General features: G+C 50.5%; 2 protein-coding genes across 7 annotated transcripts; both read right to left on the minus strand.

Annotated features, from left to right (window-relative positions):
* MRPS21 (mitochondrial ribosomal protein S21) lies at positions 1-7,841 on the minus strand. Of its 3 annotated transcripts, none has more exons than XM_084823868.1 (3): positions 7,800-7,841; positions 5,995-6,094; positions 1-1,429 (listed from the first exon to the last, which is right to left on the minus strand). In XM_084823868.1, the coding sequence occupies exons 2-3, from the start codon at positions 6,075-6,077 to the stop codon at positions 1,249-1,251; spliced, it is 264 nt and encodes an 87-aa protein (XP_084679994.1). In that variant the 5' UTR covers positions 6,078-6,094; positions 7,800-7,841; the 3' UTR covers positions 1-1,248. The 3 variants fall into 3 exon arrangements, with proteins under 3 accessions (XP_084679994.1, XP_084679993.1, XP_084679992.1); XM_084823867.1 differs by having other exon boundaries at positions 2-1,429; positions 5,995-6,124; XM_084823866.1 differs by having other exon boundaries at positions 2-1,429; positions 5,995-6,155.
* A 4,809-nt stretch (positions 7,842-12,650) lies between these two features.
* Positions 12,651-24,332, minus strand: CIART (circadian associated repressor of transcription). Of its 4 annotated transcripts, none has more exons than XM_084823869.1 (7): positions 24,226-24,332; positions 23,287-23,413; positions 17,892-18,494; positions 17,178-17,253; positions 15,192-15,270; positions 14,620-14,734; positions 12,651-13,680 (listed from the first exon to the last, which is right to left on the minus strand). In XM_084823869.1, exons 3-7 carry the CDS (start codon positions 18,474-18,476, stop codon positions 13,102-13,104), a joined length of 1,434 nt encoding a protein of 477 aa, XP_084679995.1. In that variant the 5' UTR covers positions 18,477-18,494; positions 23,287-23,413; positions 24,226-24,332; the 3' UTR covers positions 12,651-13,101. The 4 variants fall into 4 exon arrangements, with proteins under 4 accessions (XP_084679995.1, XP_084679996.1, XP_084679997.1 ...); XM_084823870.1 differs by having other exon boundaries at positions 24,096-24,245; XM_084823871.1 differs by lacking the exon at positions 24,226-24,332 and adding an exon at positions 23,583-23,891.
* Between the last annotated feature and the right edge of the window lie 1,603 nt (positions 24,333-25,935).

Consider the following 25,935-nt stretch of genomic DNA (forward strand, 5'->3'; position numbering starts at 1 on the left):
GGCCAGTGATTATTTCACTAGCAGAGGGGTGGTGCTAAAAGAGTGGGTTACAACAACTTCGGAGTGCAGCCCACCTTTCTTTAAAAATCCAGTTATTCAACAACACCTTTGCACAATATTCAGAGTTGTTAAATAGTACACTACAAGATCTACATCCATATACCATCCCAAAGCTGGTCACTTTTTTCCAGTGGAGTTTTCCAGCAAAAGAATGGTGTTTACAAAATAAGCTTCAGGGTACAGCAAAAAAGAGTTAACTCTAATTGGACATTGTGCTTCCCCAAACTCTTAGTAAATGCAGATGGGCCTTGTTAGGAAGGCAACAAGTGCAGGTTTTTCCAAACCAATGGAGAGCTACACCTGTGGAATTTGTCAGTGGGAAACGATGTGGGCCTTTGGTCTGATCTAGTAAGGCTCTTATGCAACTCTTATGCAGCTATTAAAGTAGAGCTAGGCAATTTGTAACCCGCCAGATGTTTAAGCCTACAATTCCCATGATCCCTCAGCACTGGCTATGCTGGCTAGGGCTAATGACAGTTGTGGCCCTCCAGACGTCCACCTCTGCTAAGCATCCTTAGCATCAGCCCTGTCCTATTAAGCTGGAACATCCCTTCTCTTGTAGGAGTACGGGTGGCAGTTTCGCAACTACATAATAAGCCAGGATTAACTCGATAATTTTAAAATGTAAGTAGCTTTTATTGGCCTTGAGAAATCCTTTAAAACACCTGACTGGTGAAAGTTGGACACCTCCAGTTAATGAGCAAAATTATACGGTACTATCTTTCCTGGATGTGTGTGGGGGGGAATGGACCTCATTTTTTAAACTGCTCTTCCATGGAACCAAACATACTTGCATGCAGAAATCGAGGCAATAGTATATCTGCTGATGTACTAGTTCCCTCAACACAGAGGTATCCCTCCCCATACTTAGGAACCGTTCAACACCTACAAGCAGAAACGGTTTGGTCAAGGATAGACTAGGAAGTGATTTTGCTGAACATGTAGGTTCACAAAGGTACTAGTTAAGCATGTGATTGTCAAATGCTACAGAACATTGCTTTTATTAACTTCACACATTTTTAAATCTATAGAAAGGATGGGTAACCAGTCTTAGAGATCCCACTGAAGGGGAAAAACAGGGCTGCTGTCTCTTCCACTTATTCACCCAGCTTTGTTCAGAAAGCCATCAAGGGGACAAACCACAAAGGTCAGCTTTGTGGCAGTCTCCACTCTGGGAAGCCTTCAAGCTTAGCAGCCAAGCCAAGGGTCTGGACGATTCTTCCGCATTAGGAAGTTGATCTTGCGGCCCATTTCCATGTTATAGATCCTCCGGCACGTCTCATACGCCACCCTCTGCCTCCTGCGGCATGGTTTCTCGTAATACCGGCGCCGCTTGGCCTCATCAATGATCCCATCCATGGTTAGGATCCTGAAGAGAACAAGGAAAGGAGTCATGTTCTTGAAGAAACCAGAATCAGGATAGCACCCTGCTCGCTCTCCATCCAAGTGCATATTGGTTTAATTGCCAGTTCTCTTCAACTTACACACGCACACACACACCCCTTATTCTGCAATTTAAAAAAGCATGGCCAGTGAGGGAGGACTTAAAACGGGTGCAGAACCTTTTTGGCCCCAAGGGCTGCATGTGATGCCGGGTCGGGGGACATAGATGCACACGTGTACATACACACAGGCACACACCAGCGATCCTGATGGAGACTGCTCTTTCTGCTCTGGGGAGACCACAATAAAGGCTGGGGGCTGGGTTAAAGGAATTGCTGTAAAAACACTACCACTGTGAAAGCAAAAGGTCCACCTAGCCCAGCAAAATTATATTCAGGCCAAGGTGTGGAAACAAAACAGGCAGCCCCAGCAATTTTCCTCGAAGGGAGCTATTATTGGGGTGACTGTCCACCCCGCTCAACATACTGGCCCCAATCCAGAGATGCGAGTAGGTCAATCTACATGAACACAGGAAGGCTTCTTTTCTTTTTTCTTAAACCAGTTTCCCCTCAAAAGCTATCCATCATTGTATGACAGTAGGATGGGGTGGGAGGCAGATGAGTAAGGGTGGCTGCAGTTATGGGAAAACATAGAGGAACACCTCTGTGGCTACAAGGGCCGGGAAGTTTGGTGCAGGCTGAGTTATAAATGACATGAAGAGAGAGCTCAGAGTTCAAATCTCAGTTCAGTCACAAATCTGCTCAACAGGTGGCCTTAAGCAAGGCACTTGCCTCCCTCAGCCTCAACTTTTCTACCTGCAATACGGAGATAATATCAGCCTACCTTGCAGGGCTGCAATAAGGATGACTGAGATAAAGATACTGCAAAGAGCGCTCGAGCACCTGAAGCACAGCATGCGAACGCTCAAATTAGAAGAGCAAAGCAACAAATAGCTCTCCCTCAATGCTGCCAGACCTGCTGCAAGGACCAGGGAGTGAATGCGCATGTTTTGTCAAGCCTAAACCTATTCAATAGCCTGCAAGAGAAAGAGACTCTCCAGGGATGAGTTGTGAGAAGTAATTCAGATGAAATCTAAATTTTTTCCCGTGTAACCGAAAAAGAGAAGCAGAGCGGTGTCTGTGTTTTTAAAAAGGTTTCCCTTTAACAGAGTCCCAAATGATTCCAGACATCTGCCTCAGTGGAATGTTTGGATTCACATGGAGCCTGGTGTGTCAGCCTGCAGCACATGTGTGAAAAAATGGTCCTGAATGGACTCCGAGCGCCGCCCACCAGCACCCAGCGCCCAACGAGAGCGAGCGCTGTCATTTCCCCCACCCAGCAGCGGAGCCAATCCCGATGTGGCTGGTTTCTTGGAATGGATTTATGCAACCTCGTGCGCATCCTTGCTTACGGTCTCACGGGCTGGGGCTGTGAGGGAGACACATGTTTGGCTCATTGGTGACACACAGGCGTTTGGAGAGAATGTGCTGAGGACTCAACGAAACGCACGCGCACAGAGCAACTGCTGTTCGAGCTATTTTTAAAGCAATCAGCGGAAGTGTTGGCCGAACAACCAGAAGCCCATAAAGGGAAAGTCAAGACATCCGAGGTTGCCAGCTGCTGGTATAGCAGATCCTCACATGATAGCGTTCCCGCCCCCAGGGAGCCATTTGCTCCATTAATGACCAGAGCCGACCCAGCAAGTTCGCCCCTGGGCTTCTTGCCGGGGAAGCCCCTGATGTGTCACAGGTAAGAGAGCCCAAGAACATTTATTCCTCGGGAAACAAGTTTTGCTTGTCTGCTACTCAGGGCTGCCAAATCAGGGATCTTTGCATCTCTCCACTGCATCTTTCATTTCTTCCCACTCACACCCACATCTTCCAGCCAGGCAAGACCCCAACCCCCCACCCATCCTAGCAATTTGAATGCTTAGAGGCTGTGATTTTCTCCCCCACCCCACCCCACCCCACATCACACACAACCCCATCCTTCTCCTAAACATTTAACAGTGCTTCCAAAAGCAGCCTCACATTGATGCTGGCACACATCAACATACAAGATGGGGGATACGTGGCTCAGCCACACTACAAGCGAGAAGGATCTTGGAATTGTTGTAGATCACAAGCTGAATATGAGCCAACAATGTGATGTGGCTGCAAAAAAGGCCAATGCTATTTTGGGCTGCATTCATAGAAGCATCGCTTCCAAATCCCGGGAAGTACTAGTTCCCCTCTACTTAGCACTGGTGAGGCTTCATCTGGAGTACTGTGTCCAGTTCTGGGCACCACACTTTCAGAAGGATGCAGACAAACTGGAGAGGGTTCAGAGGAGGGCAACAAAGATGATCAGGGGACTGGAAACAAAGCCCTATGAAGAGAGACTGAAAGAACTGGGCATGTTTAGCCTTGAGAAGAGAAGACTGAGGGGAGATAGGATAGCACTCTTCAAGTACTTGAAAGGTTGTCACAGAGAAGAACACCAGGATCTCTTCTTGATCATCCCAGAGTGCAGGACACAGAATAATGGGCTCAAGTGACAGGAAGCCAGATTCCAACTGAACATCAGGAAAAGCTTCCTGACTGTAAGAGCAATACAGCAATGGAACCAATTACCTGGGGAGGTGGTGGGCTCTCCCACACTGGAGGCCTTCAAGACGAGGCTGGACAGCCATTTGTCAGGGATGCTCTGACTTGGATTCCTGTACTGAGCAGGGGGTTGGACTCGATGGCCGTGTAGACCCCTTCCAACCCTACTATTCTATGATTGGAACCTTTTTCCAGCCCCAAGCTTCTAGTCCTCAGTTTCTGCCCCACCCTAGTCCTCTCGTTCTCTCTTGTTGCCCTTCCTGCATTTAGCACATGCTGATCTGCTAACACTGCCTTAGTCGTTTCCTTCTCCGGTTCCTTCTGCAATGCTGCTCGAGATGCACTGAGGTTCTTCAGTCAACAGCACTGCTGGTTTTAGGTACCTCAAGACCCACCCCAACAGTCACTTTAGCAAAGCCTTCAGAGACCAAGAAGCGAATGATGTGTGTGTGTTGCCCTTAAGATTATAACATCCAGTTAAGCATGGTGCGTCAGGCAAACCTTCAGGTGAAAAGTAGAGCTGGCAACAGTAGACCTCTGTAGAGATGTGAAGTCTTAGGGGGAAAAATTAGGGGGAAAACAGATTTCTGCCCCCACCCCCAATTTTTCTGTTTATTTTCCCCAGGCTTTCACATCTCTGGACCTCTACCTCAAACAGGAGATCCTCTTTTGAGGAGCAAAAGGCACAGACCCCATGTCTCCCCACCAGTCCCATGTCTGTTATCAGAGCGTAGCAGAGAGCAGATACGCCAGTGGGGCAAACCATGCAGGATCGTAAGCTGGAGGCAGAGATTTTGCAGAATAAGCACCCCCCCACTCGCCGCCGCCCAAGCTCCACTTCATATGCAATTGTGGCAGATGCACATTCGAGGAAACAGGTTTGCCACAGGAATCAAAGCAATGTGCATCAGAGCATGCAGCCTGCAGGCTTTCTCCAATGTTCTTCATCAGGAAACAAGCAAAGCGACCGCTCACCCTAGGGCAGGGTGTTGAACCTTTTTCAGCTCAAGGGCCAAATTCCATTTCAGAGAGGCTCTCAGGCGCCACATTCCAGTGGTGGGCAGGGCCAAAAATACCCGCACATTTCAGCTTAAAGCTTAGACTGCCAGTAACAAAGCCTTAGGGGAGGCATTTCAACTTTTATAGTGGGGAAAAAACTGCACAAAAGCTGGGAAGCCACCAATCGATTGGTGGTTGGAGAAAAGAGGTGTGGCCATCTGGGGAACCCTGGAGGGCCAGATTTGGACCCCAAGTGGGCCAGATTTGGACCAAAGGCCTGAGATTCAACACTCATGCCCTAGGAAAACATTAACACCCAACCCTAAACACGTTATGAACACAACTGCTTCCATGAAATATATTTAGAATTAAAAAGGCCTTGAGGAAGAATTCTCTGGATGCAACAGACCTTTGTGCTTCCCCACCACCACCACGGATGCCCCCCGCCTCTCAAATTCTGCATCCAAGGAGATGTGTGCCAACTGAAGCCTGTCAAAGGATTCTTTTCAATACAAAAGCTTGCATACTTATACAGCCGCAGATGTTGCTTCAGAAGAACAGAACTGGATCCATTTGTAGAGTTAAAAACAGCAGCAACAACACACAACTGAGACCATCATAACAGTGTTCCAGGTCTTGCAGAAACTTTTCCAGTAGAAACGGGAAATGAGCCCATTCATGATATTCGGCCATCAGGTGGTATTACAGCCACACTTTCGCTAAAGAATTAGGTTCTCACCAAGACAGCATTACAGAGCACAAGTCATGACTCCCTTTCTCCAGATGAAGGTTACACAGAGCCACTGATCATGCAAGTCCTCTACATTTCTTTGCACCAGCAGGGGGAACATCGGAGCACATGGCAGCTCAAATCGCACCTGGCAATTAAGAGCACAAGCCTCCCATTCACCCACAGAAACACTGCAGCCACTTCTGGGGCAGAGCCAAACCAAAGCAAACTCTTTACCTGTTGAGAACTCGGTAGGCAGCTTCCACATTGCCATTAGGGACCATCACTGTCCGGGCGATGAATTTCAAGTGGCGGGACATCTTAGGTGTAGCTGTTTCTATGTTGAGGAACTGGAGGTCATTGGCTTCTGGCCCACACAGAGACTTTCAGTTGGATACCTGGTTTTAAAGAGGGAACCCCCCCCCCCCACACACACACATATAGGACCTGCTCACCTGCCTGAGAACATCGGCAGGAGTTTCAACACCCCATACTACTTCCCTTCTCCAATAAGGGGTCATTCCCAAGCCCCCCCTCCCCCGAAAAAAGTGTCCACTAATGGGTCAAGGTTAAAATGAGAAGATCCCTTACAGATCTTCACTGGATGAAAACAATTAAGGAAACCATATTGGGGGAGAGGGGCACCCCTCATGGCCTTACGAGCATGGAACAGAATTAAGACCCCACCACCACCACCATACACAATATCTTCTTTCAGTGGGGCACGGGGGATAGATTTTATGGCTTCTCCCTTTATTGATTTATCCATTCCCAAAATGACTAGTTCGCCTTTCTAATGGCAGGAAAGCCATCAATACGGGGCTGAATGAAGGAGCTCCATTTTCTTCAGTGGGGAATACAAAATATGTGTGTGTGTGGACGGGGAATTACTCCCTATGTTTCACTTCTATCCTGTGTCTCACTAGCAGAGGCTGCAGAGAAGTTCCCATAAACTGCCCCTGAATAGCAGACAGAGCCAAGAATGTGACGCCAACTTCCTGACTTTAAAGAGCCCCTATTTTACCCTATCCCTTTTGGGAGGCCAGCCAGCCCAGTGCGGCCCAGCACCTGAGCTATAGACTAGGAAGCCCCGAGTGTGAATTTCACCTCTGCCACAAACCCACTGAGTTGGCTTAGGCAAGCCACTCACTCTCAGCGAAGTGGGGATGATAACAATATTGCCCTGCCTTACAAAGTGCTTGTAAGTTTCTGTATAATGCAACAGGAACATGAAGACTATTTTTTTAAGTCGAAGTAATTTTTAAGAAAAACATGGTGCTACTATCACTTCTGGATTACACACACACACACACACATGAGACTGACATATCCACCTGGAAGTTTGTACCTGTTAATAAGATTATGCACATGAAGTGCTCTGAACAGCACTATAAAGCTAGTGGGAAACTACAACTGCAGAGCAACCCTTAAATATGGCTTTTAGCTGCTATTTTAGCTTTGTTGGATGGTTTTTGTTGCTCCTTCTAAGTAGTACAAGCCACCCAGAAAAACATAGTTTGAAGGGTGGGTTAGAAATCTAACATAATGATGATGATATCTTTTATTTATTTATTTTTATTTCATTTCTATACCGCCCAATAGCCGAAGCTCGGTTATTAGTAGTAGTATTACTACTACTACTACTACACCACAAGGGGTAAACAAGGGAACCCCCAATCTGTCTGCCCCCTTCCATCTGGAGGGAGCGACTGAGGAATCTTCTCCTTCGTGCTGCTGAATAGGATAATATTGAGGGGTGCCCTTCATGTTCTCCCCTCAGTGACAGTAGACGAAATTAGGGGGAGCCCATGCCCACCCAATCGGGAGGGGGGCTACCCATGAAAGGAGGGCAACTCTCTCATTCAGAAAAACAGCGTCAAATTTTGTCTACGATGGGAACTAGAGCAGCCCGTCCTCCCCGCCGCCGCCCGGGCAGCAGCTACTACTCGAGGCCGAGGATGTGCGCGGCCTAGTGCGCCCCAAAGGGAAGGGGGCAAAGAAACGCTCCCACGCCGCCGCCGCCCCCACCAAGGACTACTCACCCCCCTGGCCTGTCCTGCTGATCCCAAAACCCGGACGGGCCCACAGCCGGAACCGGAAATCCAAAACGTCCCCCGTCGTTTTCTCTCCCTCCCCCTCTTCAGGCTTGCGGCCTAGTCCGGTAACCATGGTAACGGGGCGGCGGCGGCGGCCGGCCCGCGCCTCTCCTTTCGCCCGGGATGCGCTTGTGAGCGTTTCCTAATCTAACGCCTCATATCACCGCTGCATATTCGTGGCCGCTCATTCTTATTTCACTTTCCTTGGGGGTTGGCTTTTCACTTGCAACGCTCAGGGCCCACCGTGAAATCAAGAAGGTCTGCAAGCAAGGCTGTAACCTGACCCCAAGAACCCCCCCCACGACCCAATAATTTTAAGCAACAACAAAACTGGCAGCTTTAATATACCAAGGCCATCCGCGCTAGTTGCATAGTGCTTGGGCTGGACTTTTAAAAACCGTTTTGTAGTATTATTATTATTATTATTATTATTATTACTAGCAGCAGCAATAATTCATATATTCGATCGGCGTTTTAAGTGTCTACATTGCTAATCCAAAGAGAAATGGAGCAACAATCAGTATTAGGCTGAGAATTTAATTCTTCATGGCCACCGTAAGATTGAATCAAACCAGGGCTCAGAAAGTCGCTGACACACCTTTTACGTTTATTTTGAACAAGCAACCTGAGGAAGAGCACAGTCCGAAACGAACACCTTGTGAATCCGCTTGCGAGCAGCATTTTTTTTTACAGTACTTGTCAGAGAAGACCTCAGATGTGTGCTACCAGCAGGGTGGAAGAATGCCGCAGCCTGCAAAGACGGTTGCCACATTTTTCTCCCCCTGGCAGTGCCTCTGAGCTGCTAACAGTGGCGGCAGGTAGAAATTCCATCAGCTGAAGGCTTTCTTTGCGCCATTAACAGTGCAATCCTATACCTGTCTCCTCAGAAGTGCCACCGACTTCGATGGGACTTGCTCCCAAGGAAGTGTGTATACTTCCCCCAACCTGGTGCGCTCCAGATGTTTTGGACTACAACTCCCAACATCCTTGGCCATTGGCCATGCTGGCTGGAGCTGATGGGAGTTGAAGTCCAAAACATCTGGAGGGCCCCAGGTTGGGAAGGCTGGTGTATAGGATCGCAGCCTAAAGTACATTGACATGCATGGCTGGGCTATGTCGTTAGTTGGCAGTAGGTGGCGCAATCGCTTTACTCGATTCCTGATTTGGGTACCAGGCCCAGCCACACACCATGTCTATATGTATCCCATATGAAGAGGGACTGGAGCAGTGTTACAAAAGAGTCACTCATCACCCGTTAAAATGGAGCGAATTGTGAGGAGGAGGAGGAGGCGGGGGGATTATTTTTGATTCCTCTGTGGGGGATGCCCCTCGGGATTCCTCAAATGGGAGAAATGCACGGCAGAAGGGTAAGTGCTAGCAGTGCACAGGGCCTTTTGTGCACCTCCCGCAAGTCAAAGTGCATGTCAGGCTGAGGCTGTCCACCTTTTTCTCGTGTCTGAGCCAGAAAATCCCACAAGCACCTCTCCCAGGGAGTAAAAACATGTAATACATTAAGGTCACAATCCTTGGCATGTTTAGACAGAAGTGTGCTGTTGCGCTCATGCCCTGCTTGTGGGTTCCGGGTCGACAGCCGGTTGGCCACTGTGTGAAGAGAATGCTGGACTAGGTGGACCCTGGGTCTGACCCAGCAGGGCTCTTCTTATATTCTTAGGAAAATCATAGGATAGTCATAGAATAGTAGGGTTTGAAGGGGCCTACAAGGCCATCGAGTCCAACCCCCATATTGTACTGAATGAATACAATTCATTCTACAAATGAATTGTTGAACATTTGTAGAAACGTTCTACAATTCCCGACCGGCTGGAGAATACTGAGAGTTGCGCAGTTGTATCATTTTTTATGAAATAAAGGCGAGGAAGATGTATGCAACTGTGACATCTTTGGTTGTATCCCGGTTCTGACCAGAAGGAAGACTTCAGGAGAAGCCGGCAGAGAAAGAGCATCAGACTCAAGATGTGAAGGGTTCCTTTGTGAATGACTGGCATCCTGTCAGAAAATCCAGGACCAGAAGTAGAACTTCAAGGCTTTTCCTGTGTCATTCTAGGAGACCTGATGAGTATTTATTTATTTATTTAATTTCTATATCACCCAACAGCTGAAGCTCTCCAGGCAGTTCACAGAAATTAGAGTTAAGAGTAGTTGGCATGAGTTTTATTTACGGAACTGAACTTAATTAAAGATATAATGCAGGGGATGGGGAATGTGTGGTCACCTGGCTGTTGTTGGACTACAACTCCCACCAGCCCCAGCCAGCACAGCCGGCTGTGAGAGATGGTAGAAGTTGCAGCCCCACAACATTTGGAGGGCCTCGTGTTCCCCCCTTCCCCGATATAACAGGTTCCTTGAAGTGACCATAAACAACTTTTTGATAACATCTAATCTTCTATAAAAGCATAAACTATAAGCAAGTTTTAATTTAAAAAATCTTTTAAATTCTCTGTCTTATTAAGGGGAACGTTTTATTCGTTTTAGGAACTTCAGGGGTAAGGAGTTAAAGTGAATTTGTAATACAGGCTAGGAAGGATTGATCCTCCAATTTGGTGCGATGGAAACCATCTGCTAGGTTGTATTTTTTTTCACACTAATGTGCCCTTCCCCAACCTAACCTCCTCCAGATCTGTTGGGATTCCAGCCACCATCAGGCTGGGAAAGGCTGTACTAAGGCCTTAAGCTCTATTGCAATAAGTAGAATGTACTTCCATATGAACATGGAAGGCGTGTGGCCATCTGGGGAACCCCGGATGGCTGAATTGGGACACCAGGAGGGTCAGATTTGGCCTTCAGGTCTAAGGTTTTGCACTCCTGGTCTACACTGTCAGCAGCTACCCAGAGCATCTGGAGAGTTTTCTCAAGACCTACCTGGAGATGCCAGGGACTGAACCTGTAATCGTCTGTATGCAAGGCAGGGGCTCTACCACCGAGCAACAACCCTTCACCTTCAAGGACAATGCTGGATGTAATAGGCCACAGCAGCACAAAACCTACTCTGATCTCTGAAGAACCATCAGTGCCACACACACAGCGCCTCATCACATTACACATTACTGCACTGCAAGCGGACTCACCGCCAACTCTTGGTGCCCGGCTTGGCAAGAGCATCCGCGCGCACCCACACCCTCCAAACTTCACTTTCAAGTGCAGTGCATAAACTAATTGAATGATTAATCTGTTGCCGTTGTTTTTCAATCCCCATTTCCCAGTGCCATCCACATACACACTCCTCAAACCGCACAGTCGCCTGGATAACAGCCGCATCGACCAATGGTTTTTCTGGCTAACCGGGCTGTTGGCAGCATGTTCTTTCCACCCCAATCCCCGCTTTACGGGGGAGGGAGATGCTCCTGCCAAGGGCTGCATTTGGGGAATTTAGGCCGCCCTGCCTAAATGCCGGCTGAGCTGCTCGTTACCCAGTCCTTGCATTGTTGCCTTGGGTCTGCTTATTGGCTATTTTACTGGTGGTCCTAGTACCATCGAGTCCGACCCCCTGCTCAATGCAGGAATCCAAGTCAGAGCATCCCTGACAGATGGCTGTCCAGCCACCTCTTGAAGGCCTCCAGTGTGGGAGAGCCCACCGCCTCTCTAGGGAATGGGTTCCATTGTCGTATTGCTCTAAGAGGCAGGAAGTTTTTCCTGATGTTCAACAAGAATCTGGCTTCCTGTCACTTGAGCCCATGATTCCGTGTCCTGCACTCTGGGATGATTGAGATCCTGGCCTTCCTCTCTGGGACCTTTCAAGTCCTTGAAGAGTGATAACCTATTTCCCTTCAGTCTTCTCTTCTCAAGGCTAAACATGCCCAGTTCTTTCAGTCCCTCTTCATAGGGCTTTGTTTCCAGTCCCCTGATCATCTTTGTTGCCCTCCCCGAACCCTCTCGTTTGTCTGCATCCTTCTGAAAGTGTGGTGCCCAGAACTGGACACAGTACTCCAGATGAGGCCCAAGCAGTGCTGAGTAGAGGGGAACTAGTACTTCCCAGGATTTGGAAGCTATGCTTCTATTAATGCAGCCCAAAAGAGCATTGGCCTTTTTTGCAGCCACATCACATTGTTGGCTCATATTCAGCTTGTGATCGACAATTCCATGATCCTTCTCACTTGTAGTGTGGTCGAGCCACGTATCCCCCATCTTGTAACTGTGCATTTGGTTTCTTTTTCCAAGGTGCAGAACTTGGCATTTATCCCTATTAAATGGCATTCTGTTGTTTTCTGCCCAGCGCTCCAGTCTATCAAGATCCCTTTGAATTTTGTTTCTGTCTTCCAAGGTATTAGCTATCCCGCCCAATTTTGTCATCTGAAAATCTGATCACCATTCCCTGCACCTCCTCCAAGTCATTCATAAAAATGTGGAAGAGCACTGGGCCCAGGACTGAGCCCTGCGGTGCCCCGCTCCTTCCCTCTCCCGTTTGAGAAGATCCCATTGAGAAGCACTCTTTCAGTCCAATTCTGTAGCCAACTGTGGATCCACCGGATCGTTGTTTCATCTAGCCCACTTTGAGCTAGTTTGCTCATCAGGAGATCATGGGGCACTCTGTCGAAAGCTTTGCTGAAGTCGAGGTGTATGATGTCCACAGCATTCAGCTTCCTCTGCTCTACTCAGCTAGGTGACAGGAAACAGACTGGCTGGGGAATGCTGGGAGTTGTAGGACTTTTTTCTGCCTAAACCTGCATAGGATTGTACCCATAGTCTAGTTTGCTAGATTGTCTAATTAGCCATGGTTTCTATTGGCATTTGATTTTTAAAAGAATAATTTTAATATGGTGTTTTATTCTTTTTTTATTTGTACTATTTTGTCTCTTGTTCACTGCTTCAGAATCTGTTCGGATGTGGAGCAGTATACAAAGGTTATAAATAAATAATTTTGGGAGGTGGGATGGCCTAGTGCTCTGCAAATGCAGCATGGAAAGTGTTTCAAGTCAGTTTATGAGTACCACAAGAACCATTAGAACACAGCATATCCTTCCCCAAACATACAAAAGACGACACAGACAGAAAAACCACACACTGCAAAGTCACGTTTGACAACCACTGCAGTGCCTTTTATTGAAACCCAAACATTTTCCCCTCCCAGCCTGGCGGAGAGCCAAGCTTTGCATCGGCTCTTTGACACACATGAAATGTTTTAAGTTAAAACAAAAAAAAGGCAGAACAACATTTGTAAAAAAAAGGGGGGGAAGGGGGAGGAAAACAAAGAAAAAATTCACACAATTTGGAAGATGCATGTAACCTAGTATCAGGAGTTGCAGTAATTTGCAGGTGACCCACTAGCCATTTTCCATCCCTTCGACTCTTCACCAGATATAGGCAAATGGGGCAGAGATCTCGAGAGGCAGCCAAGGGCCCCTCTTGGACGACGGCTCCCTGTTATTGTGGCACCCGGCAAACTCCGGCACCGAGGGTGCTCCGCAGAGCCCGGAAGCTGTGTGTTGGAATGGCAACAGGTTGGGGAGGTGTGGACGGAAGTCAGGGAGGTGGTGCGGCCAGAGGGAGCCAGGGCGGCAGGGTTGTTCTGGAGGAAGACAACGACCCCATAGGCACTGGTGCTGGGCCCCAGCAAGGCTTGCCCGAAGGCGGAGTTCACCCGGCCAAAGTCCACGTGCCCCAAGGGAGGGTTCGAAATGGGCGAGGTGTGAATCCAGGTCAAATTCATGGTGGGCCAGTCACCCAGGAAGTGTGCCGGCTCTCCCAAGGGGGCACCGGATTTGTCATTGGGCGAGGTGGGGTCCACAGGGTTCTCCTCCATGGGATGGGTCTTCACCGAGTCTGGGACGGATGCTGTCCGCTTTTCGGCAATGTTCTTTTCCACAGAGGACTGCAGAGAGAAAAGGGTGGTGTCTGTTCTTATATTTATATTGTTTATAAACGTACGAGTCATTTTCAGCCCAAATAGGAGCCTCATGGTGATTTCCAATGAGAAGTCTAAAACTTAAATAACACCTAGGGACCCCCACCCCCCCCGGTCCGGTTCCATGACAGAAGAAAGGCAGGATATAAATCAAACTAAATATAAAGACAAACTGTGGTCCTCGAGATGTAGGGTTGTCCCATCAACCCTAGCCAGAGAAGCTGAGGGATGACGGGTGTTGCAGTTCAACCACATTTGGAGAATCACAAGTTGTCTACCCCAGTCTAAACATACTCAACCAACCTGGTGCCCTCCGGATGCGTTGGACTACAACTCCCATCTGCAGGGCAGCACACTGCGGAAGGCTGTACTAAATCAACTAATAACCCCCCCCCCCCCCCCCCCCCGTACACACAGAGAGTATCAGGTCAGAGAAGGCTAGGGCCAAACCCTGCAATCTTGACATGCTAGCTTTTTAACATGCAGTGAGATGAAGGACTGTGTGTGGGGTATGCACACATATAAGAACAGCCCCGCTGGATCAGACCAAGGGTCTATCTGGTCCAGCTTTCTGTTCACACACTGGCCAGCCAGCTGTCGACCAGGGACCCACAAGCAGGACACGGGTGCAAGAGCACCCTCCCACTGCCTCTGGTCCTGGAGCTAGCACAGAGCCATCAGGACTAGTAGCCACTGACAGCCTTCTCCTCCAGGAATGTATCTCACCCCCTTTTAAAGCCATCCAAAGTGGTGGCCATTGCTACGTCCTGCGGTAGCGAATCCCATAGTCTGGCTATGCACTGCAGCTGGACTTCTAGCTTAAACTTTTATCGATCTTGCAAACGACGCTGCAATCAAGCCGGAAGGCACAGGAGTAAGGGGCAAAGAGGGGGCCCCGTCTCTCACCTCGGCCGTCTCTGCCGCTGCACTGCTGTCCTTGCACGAGCTCTTCAAGGCAACGTGAGGGAACCAGAGCTTCAGCATCCGCTCTACCTGCAACAAGGTGCCCAGATATCGCTCGCTGCAAGAGAAGAGGAGAAGCATAAGCACAGGGCACGGCGGCCAGAACCCAGAGCCATGGATGTCCCAGTGGGGGCTGCCAGGAGAGGGGCAAACGCATTTTGGATTCCAAGGGGATGCACGCTGCCACAGCACTTGCCTTCCTACAGCACCATTTGCTGCTGTTGATTATGATATCATCATCATCATGCCATCAACATGTGTGGCACTGTCAAGCAGAAGAGGTCAGGTCTCTACCCCAAGGAGCTGACAGTCTAAAATTTGACACAGGCAGGGGAAATGGAGGAAAGGGTCCCCAGGGGTTTGATGGCCTGCCCTGCTTGGGACTTCCGGAGATGTCAGAAGCACCCGAGAGGTACTAACGAGTGGCTGGGTGGCCTGTTGTCTTTCCCAGAATGGCCCAGGCTGGCAAATTCTCCCTGCTACTTGCACCGAGAGACCTTCTCACACATTCTTACCCCATCTCTGGTTTCTGGAGGACACCGATGATTCGCTGGATCCTATCCATGGCCACACTCTGTTGAAAGCTGCTTAGCCCTGGAAAATCAAAGCATGGGAGAGACGCTGGTGAGCCCACCACTGTGCCAACAGCCCCTAATCCTTTACTGCTCAGTGACGGAGACAGGGAACGTGTTACGGTTGAGGGAGGGGCTCATTCAGAGCTGCCCATCCAAGATCCCTTGTGGACACCTAAATCCTTGTGGACACCTAATTTCCCTTTGGGAAATACACGCAACAGGAGGTAGACCGGTGCGCGCGTGTCCATGTGCGCGTGTAAAAGTTACCACTCAAGAACTACGATGGGCTGCCACTCTCTCGGCTTTTCGAAAGGGTGTGAAGACACATCTTTTTAACTTAGGCTTTTAAATTACATGTAGTGATACTGTTTTTAGCGTTCTTGTTTCTTACTGTTTGAAGGTCGGATTGTTTCAAATTGTTGTACGCTGCCTTGATGGCTTTCTAGCAAATGAGAACTTTTATTATGTTCTAATAAATCATAATAAATTTTTATTATGTTCTAATAAATAATCTCCAGCAGCATCAACTGGGATGGCGTATTAGTTTATGTGCAGGACTGCCCCTAAAGAAGCTGGCCCGAGAGCCTTGCAGCCCACTGTTTAGAAGAATCAGTACAGCGCCGTGTTTTGAAACTCAGCTACCTGTTTGAAAACGTAAGAAATGCCTTGCAAAATCACAAAGATACACTGAGCGCAACTTTCACTAACCTGGCGCCCTCCAGATATGTTTGGGCTACACTGAGAGCAGAAATTCTCAAAAATAACAAATTCATCACCCCGATGGCACATCCAGCACTTGCGTAATCATGAAACATTCCCAGTGGCAGTGACTTTAACACCCCCACCCCCGCACACCATTCCTTTTTAAAAAAAACCCTGGAGGAACTCTAGGACTAAATTACAAAACCTTTTATTGCAGCACTCCTGGCAGACAGGCAGGAAAGGGTGATTGCAAAAAATAAAGCAACCCTCACTGTGTTTTATCTCCCACTCTCTGGGGCTTTCCACTCCCTAGTATGAATCATGAAACTGAATGGCCAAAAGTCGAACAACCCCAGGTCACATTTTTCACAGCAGTCGCATCTCACCAGACCTTTTTAAAGAAGGTGCCCAGAAGCTAAGCTATGCTGTCAGGAAGCCCCTCACCCCACCCCAAATACCTTCTGCACACGCAGTGGCCGCAGATGACAAAAGCAGCAAGCAGGACAGGGCCAAATTTCACACCAGGAGAAGTGGCCCGTTTTCCCCTGGAGAGCTGCTGTTACATAATTTTCCCCCATCAGGTGGAAAAAAAATACATTACATAACCGGGCGCTCTCAGCTGCTGTCTGGGCTGCTCCTCTGTTTGGAAGAGGCTTAAGGAAGCCTTTGGAATTTTAAACAACTCAACTAAAAACCATGAAGCAACATGCAGAACAAACAAAAAGCTGGATCTCCATTAAGATCCAGCTGTCTCTTCCTGGCTTGCAAGATGGGGGCTAAGAAAGCCTGTGAGCCTGGGCTTCTCTCATGTCTCTCCCAGGAGGACACAGGATGGCCCCGAAGGAACACAGGATAGCTCCAAAACCTTCACTGGGATCTTGGGCTCCATTTCTCATGGGCTGGCTCCAAGCCTGGCCCACAGGAAGCCATGAATGGTGGCCTGCAAACTGTAACTGAGACACCAGCTCTTTTGAAGCCTTCCTGGTACACCTCTGCCTGTTTTGCACCTCAGGGAAGTCCGCCAGTAGAGATGGGAAGGCCCAGAAAAAAGGCAGGGGTGGGGCAACCCAAAACATCTGGGGGCGGGGAAACTTCCCACCCACTTTTCCCAGGCCTTCACATCACTATCCAGCACCCTCTCCCCCCAGTACACCAATTCGAACCGTGAGAAAAAATGACGATGCATTCCCATGACAGCCCAAACCCAAAAGCATGGCTCCTTACCTCGGTCAAAGCGGCCTGTCTTCAACCTGTTGAGAAGCTCTATCAGAGGTTGGACAAACCCCCGGAGTTCCTGGCACTGCAGAAATGGAAGGAGAGAGGGAGCATAAGCGGGAGAAACTAGACAGGAAGCCACATGCCCGTGACACCAAAAAGACTCGCATCTCAGCAACGTTGGTAATATGGGAACAGAACCAGGTTTTTTTCTAACTGTATTATTTCCCTGACGGGCATCTAACTATCAGCAGAATACTTGTCTTGCCAGCTCCTTTCACACCGCCCCTATTAGGAGTGAAGGGGCCGCATTCTGCATTAGCCACAGTTGTCAGACAGTCTTCAAGGGCGGCCCCGCATACACCCAATGAGACCCCAGTAAGGATGTGTTTGTTCTCCATGCTAAAAATGGAACGGAATTTCTATGCCCAAGATGCAGCTAAGCGAAGTTTGCACGACTTCTCTTCATTTTGCAGAATGTATTCTTGTATTGTTTTTTTGGTTTTTTTTGCTGCTGGGCATATTGTCCTAGTCATGGGGGCACTCATGCCTGACCCCTTAAACCCTAGAAAACCTGCTTGGATCAGCAGACATTCCTGATGCACCTTCAAAAATACCCTGGCGAACATTAAGGGCTAGAAACGTGTGTTTGTTTTTTTAAAAAGGCTGGCTCCACTAACTCCCACGTAAGCCAACCTCCCTCACCACTACTGGCAGACCAACCTTTTGCGCAAAGAGATGGTCCCCCTCAGTCCAACAGGGAGAGCGCGGATCCTCCCGTGCACCTATTTCCTGGTTCCGCTGCCTCTTTACCCCATGCAGGGGAGGCTGTGGCACATGCGTGTGGGGCGGGCTGCCTCCTACGGCGCTGCTGAGGCGTTTGCGTCCGCCACTCTCCATCTTCGCTTGGCTCACGGCCTGCCTGGGCATGCTGCCATTGGTATCCATCAGATGCCCACAGTACACCTCGTCGAGTGCCTCGGGGCAACGGCAGCAGGGGCCCGTGGGCCGCCGCCTGGCCGCAGCCAGCAAGCCCAGCGGCTTCCGCGTCCGGTGCTTGCGGTCCTGGCAAAGCAGGCCCGGGTCAGTCCGTCCCGATCCTGGGGCGAAGAGAAAGCCCCGGCGATCTGGGGGCACATCCTGCCGGCGCCTCAAGGGAGCAGCTTCCTTCTCTGCGTCGCTCCCGCTGTCCAAAAGGAAGACCTGGAAGTTGCTGCACCGCTGGTGCTCGTCCTCCTCCTCCTCACTGGTGGCGCTCTCGACAGAATAAAAGGACTCGCGGGAAGACACGCTTGCGGAGGATTCCATGGCTGCCACCGAGATAATCTGGAGCGAGAAAAGAACCGGGGGGAGGTCAATGCGCTGTGCGCTTCCAACAGAAAAGCGAGCAAAGAGCAGGGCACCCACCACATCGAGTGATTCCCCAACAGGCAGGTCCCAATTCCCCTGCCCCCCCCCCCCCCAAATGGCCAGAGAAGCCAAATCCGGCAACCCATGTTATAAGTTATGCAAATCTACAGGTCTTATTTTGCCAAAGATACGAAGGCTTGGAAAAAATACAAGGGAAAAGATGTTTCCCTCCCTGAATTTTTCCAGCCCCCCCCCCCCTCCCCAGTTTTTCTGGATTTTCCCCAGACCTTTTCATCTCTATATTTTGTTAGCCTGGTTTCTGCTGGTGTTTTAGCCACTCTGCAAAGCTCCTGTTGATTTTAACACTGAGGGGTTTTTTTAGTTATAGGTTGCTTGGTTCATTATATTTTTAATTATATTTAGTTATACTATTATATTTTCATTATATTTTCCTCTGGGTGGGTTACATGCTAGAAGAATAAAGCCAGTACCCACAAAGCAAAAAACAGTGCAATTTTGTTGTGTTTGTTCCTATGTTTTTGTTCTTATGACTGCGCAAGCTGCCAGAAGAGCAGCAGGTAAGCTTTAAAACAACTCCTTCAATGAAATCTTCTCCACGAGAACGAGAAACTTGGTTTTAAAAGAAACCAAAAGCTGCAATTCTCTCAATGGCGATTTCTGCATCCAAATAACGCACTTCAGTATAGACCTGCCTTCCCCAACCTGGTTGCCCCCCCCCCCCCCCCGAGATTCAATAAATAAATAAAGATGTGCTGGACTGCAACTCCCACAATTCCCAGCCAACTGGGAATTATGGGAGTTGCAGTCCAACACATCTAGAGGTCACCCAGACAGCCCTTGTTAGACCCTTGTAAGTCTGTTGCGACAAAGACACAAAGAATCTTGCAATGTATCTCAATTACTATTGGATTCACTAAGGCGCAAAGTTTTTTAAGTGTGAGGTTTCACTTCATGTGGGCAACTGCCAAAAACACCCCACAACCCCAAATTCTGGCTGTGGGCAAGTTCTGTAAAGCTCACCAATGGAGGGGTGGATCGGTTAGGGAGGATAAATTCTGCCCCTCAAGATCACCTCTTGCCTTCAGAATCGAACCCCGCCTTCCCTACCATCCCCAACGCCCAGACGTAGGTCACAATGTACTTCGCACATAACCCCTCCCCAAGCCTTTCATGATACAGCACATTTGCAGAACGCTGAGTCAGAGCAGTGATTCTGCCCATCCGCAAAAGGGGGCGGGGAACCCTGGCAGTTATGAAAAAATCACAATTAAATGCTGCCAGTTTTTGCTGCTTTCCCCTCGCACCAGGAAAGAAAGATGGTAAGGGGACGCTGGATCAGCCCAAAAGCTCAACTGCGCAGCCTTTTGCAAGAGCAGCCAGCTTGTGGGAGGATCCCAAGTCGCACAATGGGGCACTAGCCACAGAATCAGAGGGAGGGAGAGACAGAGATGCCTTCAGTTCTCCAGGGCTTGACCTCTTTTTTTCCACAACTTGACTACACCCTTCTGTCAGGCAGCTGGGCATGTTCTCGCAAAGGCCAGCTGTACACAGAGACGCCCTACTAATAACCCACTGTGTGTGTGGAGGCTCAACTGTGCCGACAGACAAAGCAAACCACCTTAAAGCAATCACACCCCATCCAGATCTCGGGGCAGAGATCCGCCGCCTTTCCCGAATGACAGCATACCTGTGCAAGACCTTCAGACCCCACGTCACCAAATCAGGTCAAGCTGCGGACCTGTTCATCCAAGGCAACCCCTGGAAGCTTCATATCCTTGTGCAGAAAAGAAGACATTCGCGCGTGCACACACACCAGCCCTGTCATTTGGGGTATTTCGGCACCCAGAGGCATTGGGTGGGTCGCATAAAGGGGTGAGACTCCTGCGCTATTGATAGATCTAAGAGGGAATTTTGGTTCCCCCCCCCCCCGCTTTATATAGCAGATTCCACCACTGAAAGAAGTCCATGGATTAGGCAAATAATCTCTTTCCTCACCCTCCCTCCCTCCCTGCCCACCACATCTGGAGCAGCCTCCCGCAGCCTGTCTCCTCCATGTGTTTCAGAAGGCAACTACCAACATTCCTGACTGTTGGCCAAACTGGCTGAGGCTGATGGGAATTGAAGTCCCAAACATCTGCAGGGCCCTAGGTTGGGGAGAAGGCTGATCTAGCAACAATTCAGAACACCGTGTGACACCAGCTTGCAGAGATGTGCCTCGGCAATGTGCCTTTAAACAATGCATACGTGGGGCTGGTAATTCCAAGCACAGCAGTTGCACAGCGACACTGATCAGCCATGCCCATTCCTGCGCATCCATGCGTACACATGCCACATACACAGGGAACCACATCGCGGAAACCACTAAGCTGTCCTCGACTGTTCATGATTTCTACAAGATCCACCCGCTGATAAAGACCCAGCATACTGAAATGCCCCAGTGTGAGAATCCACCTGATGAACTCTTTGTCCACACACCACACACGTGACCCAGCATGCGCCACACTGAACCTCCATATGTGCCGCACCCCCTGCTGCAAAGGTACACACCCCCCTTGCTTCCCCGCCTCTTCCAAGTCACTCATTCAACCTTCCTCCCCACCCTCCACAAAGGAGGTCCATTCACCAACTCACACAAAGGCAAGCTGTTTAACCGGCTCATGCCCAAGAAAACCCAGCCCCTCTCTCAAAAGAGCACACCTGCTAAGTCTGCTTCTTCCCAGACCCACAAAAGAAAAAGAAAGGGGGGGGGGAGTGCCTCTCACTGTGCCAAGTTTGGAACACAGCATCTCCCTTCCCAGTTCCAACTGGGAATTTGGGAGCATAGTTAGATCCTTACAGAAAGTTTGCAAAATACTAATGAATTAATTTAAGTCTTTAATGCGCCTGGAGAGTCTTTGTCCTTTTTTCTGCAACAGAAGGTACTTTGTATAACAAAAAAGATGCATTCAAAGGGTGCAATCCTAAACACACTTGCTGGGGAGCAAGATGCATGGAACGCATTGGGGCTTGTGAATAAACAGGCACAGGACTGAACTGTGCATCATGCCTTTGTCTTCAAAGAGCTATTTCAGGTGGCTGAAACACCAAGAGCCCGCTCTTACTCACAAATTTAGTGGTGCTGACTAATTAACTCCCAAGAAAATGAGCGGGTGATCCGGGTAATCAGGATGTCACAGCAACCCTACTTACTTGGGACTAACTATTATTGTGCTCGGCAAGGTTTATTTCTGAGCAAAACATGCACCAGACCAGGCTGCAAAGCCCCACTGAAATCAATGAGACTTACTCCCAAGTAAATATGCTTAAGATTGTGCCACATGACAGTGAGGAAGTTTTTAAAGTTACCGCTGCCTGACCCAACCTAGCATCCTGCAGGTGCCTTGAACAGCAACTCCATAGCCATGCTGGCTGGGGATGATGGGAGCTGCAGTCCAAGATCTCTGCACAGCACCAGGTTGCAGAAGGCTGCTGTCCTGGGAGATTTGTAATGGACCTCAATGCGGCAGGGAGGGTAAAATGCCATGGGAGCAGGGGGCAGTCTTATACAGACTTATTTGGAAGCAAGACTTAGGCGTTCGGTAGGGTTTAGTCCCGAGTAAGTGCATGCCGAACATGCAGCACTTGCATTCTTAACCTGATACTGAAAAAGTAAAGTCATCATAAAGCAGGCCCGCACCACACTTTTATAAAAACGTCAGCAGAGTCCCGCTGGATCAGACTAAAGGGACATCAAGCCCAGCATCTCTTTTCCCTCAGTGGCCAACTAAATGCCTCCAGGAAGCTCACAAACAGGGCGCAAAGGCAATAGCCTTCCCATACCACTGGTATTTGAGGATAGAGTGTTCTTGAACATGGAGGCTCTATTGATTGGTTTTTGCTTCCTCCATGAATTCGATCCATCTTATCTAACGGGCAGCTCCACCTCTTAGGGCACTGAATTCCAAAGATTTGAAGCAGTACTATTTTTACCCTTATTACCCTTTAAATCAGCAATACACAAATAACTGTAGAACAACTTAACACAGGCTGCTTATCCTTGCAAAATACATCCAGCACTGCCCTGGGGTTCTTACTATTCCTGGAACTGCCACAGTAATGTTGTTTGGGAAGTGGACAGCTAGACAGAGAGATCTACCAAAGTTACTAGCCCATAAAACAAGCCTGCCCGCCCACAACATATCTGTAGGAGTCATGTGTGCGGCGTATCAACATCTCTCAAGAAACACACAACCAACTCTTGCCCAGTTCGCCAAAAGTTGTCTGTTCTTAACAACCACAGACAACCCATCTCTTTATGAGCCTCCAGAATGTTACACACACCCTAGAAAAAGCATACAATGTATATCGAGCCTAGATACAACACTCTCAAATTGAACAAAACAGAAAGGCATCTTCAAATACTAAAGAAATACAAAGGCTGCAATCCTGGACACACTACAGAGGACGGCAGGCCTTACTCCTGAGTAAGCACAGAGAGAACTGCACCACACAGGCTAGTCACAAACTGAACTATGCATAATAAATAATAATAAAAACCACAGATTTGTCTCTCCTAACACTTTTTAAACAGTCACATTCAAATACTAAAACAGCTACGGATGTTATTAAATTATACCTGTCAATGCTCATGTGTATACATTTAACCTACTGATACTGACCTAACAGCAGCCTAGAAACTCCTTCCATGTGCCGTTTATAGTTTTGCTACTCTGTACATTTATGAGGCTATAATAAAATGCCTACTTACGCAAGGCAGGGTAACAGGGAATATAAACTGTAGGTTTTCCTAGCAACAATTAAAGCCCCCAAAGGTTTTGTTGCCGCTGTTGCAATGCTCCAAGGTCTGCCAAATCGCATTCCTTTCTTCACACACGCTGCAATTAAACGCAACACACCAGAGACACTGTTACTTTAAAACATTCCAAATATAAACACACCAGACAGACGAAAGGAGTCACCCAGACAAGCCAGAACCCCATCGTAAGCAAACCACCCGATTTTTCAACTGGGTCTCCGCCCAGGGAAGGAGGCGTCGCATCGCACCCTCCATCAGCTTCACCGAGGGCCGCGGGGGAAGATGGTCCAGGGTGCGACCCTATGCCTCGTTAGGCGGACGAAGTGGGGCCCTGGGAGTCGGAGAGCGCCGGCCTGTCCAAGCAGGCGGGGGGTTGCGCCCCAAGCCGCCTCCCGTGCCCGGGTTCCCCGCGCAGCTTGCATCGGACCGGCGAAGAAGCGCCGCCCCCTTTCGACCCCAGAAGTCTGCGCCGCTCCCCGAGCGCTCCTTGGCACTCTGCACACGCCCAGAGGCCCGCCCGCGCCAATGCCTCCGGATAGTTCAGAACATCCAGACGCCTGCGAAGAAGTCATCAGAACGACGCTGCTTCTCCATCGGCCCCCCAAGCGGCCGCGCGACCCCCGCCCGGCCCCCGGGCAAGACGTCGGTCTGCCGCCGAGGAGTTCCTCCGCGGGGAAAGCGGGGGAAGCCCCCCCCCCGCCACGAACACATGCCAGCCGGTCGGGGCGGTGCACTCTGCACGCGCCCAGAGGCACGCTCGCCTGCGCCGCGGAGATGCCCCGGGGCTCGGAAGGGGCGCCGCTTCAGGAAGGGGCATCGCTGCGGCTGCCAGTGGCGGGAATGCCGCCGGGCCGGGCCGGGCCCGGCAGCCCTGCGCCGCGCTCCACTCACCAGCTCGCCGCTCCGGCTCTGCGCGGCGGGGCTGCCGGCGCAGCGCTTGGCCGGGCGGCGAGCGCAGGGCCCGCGCCACGCGGCCACGTGCGCCGCCGCACGTGCTCGCGGGCCACGCCCCCGCCGCCGAGGGCCGCCCCGCCGGCGCCGCGTGCGCCGCGCGCCCATTGGCCCGGCGCCGCCCGGCGGCCGCCGCCGCGCGCGCCCATTGGCCGGCCGAGGCGCAGGCGGCCGCACGTGGCCCGCACGGGAGTGGCGGGGCGGGGCGGCCGGAACGCCCCGTGCGCTCGCACGTGGCCGCGGCGTGCGGGCGGCTGTGTGCGAGGGCGGCGCGGCCGGCAGGGGCGGGGCCGCTTGCCCAGCGGGGGAGGCTGGGCGCGGATGCGCAGCGGGGCAGGGACCTCGGGGCCGGAGGATCCCGGGCGGAAAGGCAGGGCGGCCTGTCTGCCTGGGGGGCGGAGGATGCGCAGCGGGGCAGGGACCTCGGGGCCGGAGAATCCCGGGCGGAAAGGCAGGGCGGCCTGCCTGGGGTGCGGTGGATGCGCAGCGGGGCAGGGACCTCGGGGCCGGAGAATCCCGGGCGGAAAGGCAGGGCGGCCTGCCTGCCTGGGTGCGGTGGATGCGCAGCGGGGCAGGGACCTAGAGGCCAGAGGATCCTGGGGGGAAAGGCAGGGCGGCCTGCCTGCGTGGGCGGGGGTGCGGAGGGGTAGTAATCAGTGCGGCAGCTTCAGAGATGTGGGATGAGGAGGGCAACAGAAGAGCTGCTTCCTCAGGATGGGATGCGGGGAGGGGGATACTCAGTGGGGCAGGGACCAAGAGATCTCAAGGAGCCTTGCGGGGAGCAGGAGACAGCAGCCCGCCTACATGGGAGCGGGCTGGTAATCAGTGGGGCAACATCTGGGACGTAACATGAAGCGGGCAAAAGAGGAGCTGATCCAGGATAGAGGGAGCTAGAGGGACTGATGGATGGTCTGCAGGACCCAGACCTGAAGGCCTCGAGGGCTATGGGGGCGTGGTGATCCGAGTGGTGAACCAGGGCAGGAATGACCCGGCTTCAGATTGGCCATGCGCCTCACTGGATGACCTTGAGCCACTCACTCTCTCACCCTGGCCTACCTCACAGGCTTGTTGCGAGGACAAATGGGGGGGGGGGTGCACACTGCCTGGAGGTCATTAGAGTGAAGGCAGAATGTAAATGTAATAAAATAAATAAATGGGAGGGGGCACATGTATATGCCCCCCAAACACCGGTGACTGGTCTCCCGGCCCGATTCTGGTTGTGATGACTGAGAATTAAGCAACAGATGCTAGGGTGGGGATGCTTCCTATTAGGTTAGGATTGTATCCCTGTCCTGCCCCACTCTTTTACTCTTTTATTTGGTTAGCGGCAGGTTATATAATGTTTACCACTTGTCTTTTAATGTATTCAGCCTCTCAGCTGGGGAAGGGGGGCATTAAGGGTTCTTTGAAATGCAAGGAAGGGGGCGAGAACTGGGGGCCCTAGAGGCGAAAAGAACAGGCCTGAATCAGTGGGGCAGAACTAAGGAGGTGACTGGGAGGCAGAAGGAGAACTGGGGCAAAGCTTGGAGTAGGCTAGATCCTCGTTGGAAAAGTACGTGGATACAATAAGAAGAGGCCAGCTGAGTCAGAGTGAGGTGGGGCCATATAAGTCACGGTGGCCTGCTAAATGTTCCCCGGAAGTTTCCAAGT

This window comes from Heloderma suspectum, chromosome 17 (genome assembly GCF_057233095.1).
Source record: "Heloderma suspectum isolate Gila_16-S chromosome 17, 16-S_ref, whole genome shotgun sequence".
Lineage (NCBI taxonomy): Eukaryota > Metazoa > Chordata > Lepidosauria > Squamata > Helodermatidae > Heloderma > Heloderma suspectum.